The sequence below is a fragment of the Macrosteles quadrilineatus genome, unplaced genomic scaffold (assembly GCF_028750875.1).
Source record: "Macrosteles quadrilineatus isolate MER2022 unplaced genomic scaffold, UCM_ALF_1.0 Scaffold_4__1_contigs__length_99947679, whole genome shotgun sequence".
In the NCBI taxonomy this organism is placed as follows: Eukaryota; Metazoa; Arthropoda; class Insecta; order Hemiptera; family Cicadellidae; genus Macrosteles; species Macrosteles quadrilineatus.
Window position 1 is genome coordinate 86690727 of NW_026542597.1, and position 6000 is coordinate 86696726.

The window sequence follows — 6000 nt, forward strand, 5'->3', positions numbered from 1 at the left end:
TATTGGCCAATATAAGCAAAACACAAAATAAGTAAAACAAAAAACGAAAATAAATATAAATAAAGTTAATGATGATTTAACTTTTGTAAGATATTGATCTGACTTGATAAAATAAACATATTCCTAGTGGTATATTGATAACAACACGGGTTTAGGTAGCGATTTTTAACGCCTAGACTTCCAAAATAACATCTTAGCACCGACATTTCTAAGAAAATATTCGTGTTTTCCTTCCACGACTGTATGGATCCAACAGTTCAGCAGAAATTGAGGGGTAATCACAATTAAAACGAAGCGAAATTGCTTTTAAAGACTGGTTTTGTCATTTTCCCAAAACCTCACATTTTGGTACAAACAGTTAGACTGGAACGTTTCAGGAAATCTGAACTAACCTTAAAATTATACATCTAAAATTGTTGATTAGGGTTTCAATTTTCCAAGGGAACTTTCTCAATCCTGCACTACTAGTTGTAAAGATCAAGGTTCTTTTCATCTGGGTTTACTTGATCTAGAAATTTCTTGGTAATTTGTTGACGTTAAGTCTTCTTAGTAATCAGAATGTCCATTATTATAATGTTGCAAGATGAGTTTAACTTCCTTATTCCTCCAAATTATTTGAACAAAGTAATATAAGATGTATTTTGATTTTCTGTTCACAATTTATACTACCTCCTTGTATAATATATCACATATAACAGAATGAACACAAGTAATTTATTTTCGAAAATCTACATAAAATTGATTCGGTTGGATGAAATAAGGCACTCCGCGGTTCGATTTTAAGGTTTACTGAATGGTAATTTCTCAATAAATGGAAAAATAGCTTTTTACGTATTAAAACCAGGGGTTAAATTTTACACGATCATTATTTAAAAGCACTTCAAGCTAAGACATGTGTATATAATTTTACTGACTCTTTTTCACATTTAATAATATGTAAACATATACGGTTAATATTCAATTTAAACTCTTTTAAAATGATATTTTTAGCCAGCCTTTATTCTATAACCGTTTCCAATTGACGTATTTTCACAAAATGAAATTTTTTACTATGGTTCATTGTTTTAGATGGTCCACAATATATTTTGATAGAAGTGAATATCAAAATCACTTAATCTGAAGGGAGTGAATAATTCTACGAAAAAAAAACAGTGTTATATTTATTCTTCGTCATTCTTTACGTAGTGTCCTCTTAACTTATTTTTGTATGTTTGTCATTTCAAACTGTTATGAAACATTTAACCTGAACTCGACTCCACGTGTTTAACAAATCATTTAATTGAACCGCCATTTCCTCTTGCATATCTCAAGTAATACATTCTAACCTGTCAATCGTTGCAGAAATCACTGATGACATAGATTAATTTTGGCGGCAAAACCAGACACTCAACGAGGGCAACAGCTGTAAACGAAACAGCTGTGAATTAAACAGGTGTAAATGAAATCCCGATCTGTCAGCACTTTGTCAGAAGTGTTTTTTTCTGACAAGTGGTTTGCTGTAGTGATTGAATGATCAGCAAAGGTATATTGCGATAGGTATTTACTGAATAAAGAAATAGTGTAAGGAAAATATTAAAATGTTTAGACTTGCCGGACGTGAAAAATACGTAGCTTGTATTTTTTATTTGAATTGCTATACATGCAGGCTAAAACTAAAGGGAAGTTGGGGAAGTTATAACATATCCCTAACCATTGGTGATTAGAATGATTTAAACCCAGAACCCTGGGGACCGAAGTCCTACGCTCTAACACATATTCCCATGTTCTTGTGTACAACATCTAATATCAGTGGATAGGTACTATAAGCATCCATAAGGATAATCCATATTTCTGCTACAAAATTGTAATTTAAACATTATTAGTGGCAAGAAAAATCAGTTTATATTGCTTAACATAACACAAAAGCATTTCAATATATCTTTTTTCTAACCTAAACGCAATTTGTTTAATTTCAAAATATTTTCACTCAATTCACAATTCAATCTCAGTTTTTCTCCCCATCACCTAACATTTTACATGCAATTTGCCTTCTACGTTAACAGTATCCAAAGTCACTATTAATTATCACGGAATCTTCCGAAGACAGCTGCAGGAAGGTATAATACCCCATTGTCAGACTTACATGCAACCCCAAGGCAATATATTACGTTTTGACCTTGAAACTTTGCGAGATTCTCCACAGTTCCGAGTAAACTGCGCAACAATGGGTCAGCTGATTCAATAATGCGTCAGAGCAGTGGATTACAGCTGTTACTGGATAATAACAGGTTCAGAGCGCCTTGAGTACGATTATGTGAGGTTAGGATTTTCCAAGGGGTTTTCGGAACCTAATGCAAAATGTAATGCAAGGGAATCGTGACTTTATTTGACGTAATTTCATGATGTGCGTAGACATTTCGCGTTTTTCTTTTCAGTGAATTTCCATAGGGAAGAAGCTATTACTGTAGGTGACATAAAGTTACCTAAACCTGGAACAGTTTTACTGTTTCGTTTTGATGTTCCCAGAGACCAAAAACACTAATTTTGTATAGCACTGTTGTACAATTAGAGGTTATAGAGAAGAAAACTGTACATTTAAAATTCCTTTGTTATTTTTAAGTAGAAAAAAACAGTTTGCAGTTTGCTTGTTTATGTACATATTTTGATCAAATTTGGCATATTTATTTATCCCATCCTCTACTATAAACATTTTATACAAAAACACATTTTCCCGTTCCCTAGCAGCAAACCTAAATATTGCTAGATCCAACGTTATTTTAATGGGGAATAATTATTATTTTCTAATGAACATATTTTAAACAAAATTACATCAGACAAATTGAAATTCGATAAGTATTAAGTTGATTACACAATATGGCGTACACACATGGACTATTTCTTTTGTCAATTATTTTCTACCAGAAAACCCGTGAATTGATTACCTTTTTGCTGGTTTTAATTAAAAATTTTAATTTAGCTTATTTGGTAAACTGGGTAAACTGATAACTGAATAAATCAATCGTTATAGCACCAACAATACGATGGTAACTGTAGATGCCTTTGGCAATAGTTATACTACATATTATCGATAAACTGTCATACAATATGTACAAAGTGCGTATGAATATGCATTCAACAAAAGCAATGCAAACACCATAAGCGCCTGGCAGGGCGGAATGCAATATTGATGATGCACTCGAGTTGCATGTTATTGAAAACCAGGCGCTTTTTTTATTGGGCGATTTTTTATTGAGTGTGTGTGGATTAATTTTAGTACATTTACCACCCATTGTAATCATCCATGCGGACAACTTAATTTCAGCAGTCAGTAAGAAAATAAGTCATAATGTATACAAAGCAATATTTTAATTTTACAAATTGATTTTAAGTAATAGATTTGTCCTATTCTACCTTAATATTATGAGCAATCAGGATTGCATTAAATTAATATCGAGCAATATTAATAATAGTAAAATCTATTTGGATTGTGTTCAAGATTTTGTGAGGTACATGAAATCCAATGAATATTGAGGTTAAACCATTAACTTTGGAAACTACAAATTAATTTCTTGTACCATTGTGCAATTAAAATTTGTATTTTGTGTTTTAGGTTCGGTAGTTTTTAAATACGTATTATGCACGAATATTATAACAAAAACGGTATGGATCATAAACATAAACAAATTACGTAACTGGCCCGAATCCTATACTATACTAACTAGCTGTTACCCACGGGCTTCACCCCGTTTGACTTCATAAAGTATTAATAAAATTATTGATGGGTAATTTAAGCAGAAATAAACAAAACAGAATACAGTAATACAAACAAATAAGTTGAGCTATTTTTAACATTAGGTATATGGAAAGTTCCCTTAAGAAAGGAATTACGACCTTAAAGGGCAATTTATGAAATAATGGATAGTTTTGCGCAAGGTTTCTCGTCATGAACAACATTTTAAGTATATGGTTTATGGGGATGTGACTTGTAGTTTCCTCAAAAGTTCATGGGTACTTTGGGCTTTATATATAGATAACATTAAAATAGTTTGGAAAGTCCCATAGACTACTAGTAACATAATTTGTTTGTGTTGTTGATCCATATAGTTTTGTTCTAATATTCGTTGTATTATGTCAACTGAATTTCTCTCTGTTTTTGTGGTATCTTTTATAGAATGTGTATTCATCGTTGTATTTCATACTAGTAGTTAAAAATGGTTCCCCACTTTAGACAAATTTTAATTTTAGTTTTTTGGAAGGCTAATACTGTGAATAATCAAATATTTGTAGAACACTTTCTTACCCACCAAGCAACACATATTCCGACAACGAGGTGTTCCTAAACTGTGTGCGTTGTTGGGCGTGCCCCAAGGAGGGGGGCTCATTCTTACATTGGGTTTGTGTCAGTTTCTCAGGTCAAGGTTTCGAATCAAACAAAAGAGCAAGGCTGTGGGTCACTGGTGAAATTGTCAAACAGATGCAGAAACAGCTGTGGTGTTGTGATTGTTGTTGTTTAGTGTTGCAATCGAGTTTGGAATGCGATAAGAGTTTGTGGAAAAATACAAAGAAATCTCAATTCCACTCTTCAAATTTCCAAAAATACAAAACCCAAAAGGTATTTTCAATTGCCAATTAATTTAGATGGGACCACCACCTAGGTGCATAATTCAACCCAAATATGATTAGAGGATTAGTGTAAAATGGTGTGAGATCTGTGCAGCTTTGTTACTGACTACGATCAGCTGTTTCATTAGTCAGGATTATTAATTTAAAGCTCAATGATCAGGAACAGCTGGGCCCAGTTTCAAACTATCAATAGACTGACTTTCCTCGGGGTCAAACCGGCGACCTTTTGATTGTTAGGCGAGCACTTAGAGCACGTAAAGAGATTCGTAATACAGTATAACCCTTAGAGATTTATGGGTCTTAATAGCTAAAGATAATTTTAGGGTTTGATCTCAGTTTTTGTAGATGGAATTTTATTATTTCCTGTTTGTCTCATGTTATTCAACCTATCTAACTAAAGTTTGAGTTTAAATTTACTGCAAACTTTTTAAGCGATTAAATCCACTTAAAATCATTTTAACAGCATGAAATTATTACTGATTACATTATATACATATTAAACGCTAAATACGACACAAATTGTATAAATAAGTAGGAGAATAGTAAAATACCAAAAACCATAAGACATTTGAAAATACCTTCGCTCGTATACCCCATGGAATTATAGTAATAGCTGCTAAACTATGAAGTGAAGAAAATTGTTTAACCTTCGTCCACAATACTAATGACTAAACTATAAGTTTGAGTCGAGATTAGTATTATCTATGTTAACATAAAGTAGGTGGTCAGCCAGTAGAGCGATAAAAACTTGATAACAGGCAGTAAAGCGTACAAGGAAAAAATGAACTGCTTGACCAGCTTTACAACTGACAATTTTTACTCTATCAGTTTTAGTTAGAAATTATTATTTTCGCAAAACGTTATGAGTTTGTTTTGGGCTGAAGTATCAGTTTTGGGTTTTCGAAATTATGTCATAACATTAAATGTCACCATTTTCCCTAAACCCTTGTGTAGAGCTTTAAAACTAATTATTTAGTACACTAAAGTTTTGTTAAACGATTAATGGTTACGTGGAAAATAAAAAAAAATGTAAATTTAAAATACCCCCGTCGCAGCAAACCTGCATACTAAGCGAATTTCCATTTACCCGGCTTGATTTATACTAAAATATTCCCTATAAATTTTCAGATTTATTTCCATTTTTAAATAATATTAATTTTAGTGAGTAGTTAGGTTTGCTGCTACGGGGAAGATGTTAAGGTGTGTTTTTTAAATTGAAATATTGATAGCTTAGTATGAAATAAACCAAATTGCCAAATTTGATTAAAATATATCCATAAACAAGCAAACTAGAACAGTTTATTTATTCTCCATAAGAATAACATGGGAATTTTAAATTTACAATTTTTTTATTTTTCTCCGTAGTCAATGAACATTCAAAAACACTTCAATATACTA

General features: G+C 32.0%; 1 protein-coding gene across 1 annotated transcript in view; it reads right to left on the reverse strand.

The window, feature by feature from the left end:
* LOC128992548 (aquaporin AQPcic-like) overlaps positions 1–5251 on the reverse strand; it is an 81925-nt gene extending 76674 nt beyond the window's left edge. Inside the window, exon 1 of the mRNA XM_054416176.1 lies at positions 5181–5251. Within this exon, the coding sequence (XP_054272151.1) occupies positions 5181–5199 (19 nt within the window). The 5' untranslated portion in view covers positions 5200–5251. The remainder of the gene's footprint in view (positions 1–5180) is intronic.
* Positions 5252–6000: the final 749 nt, after the last annotated feature.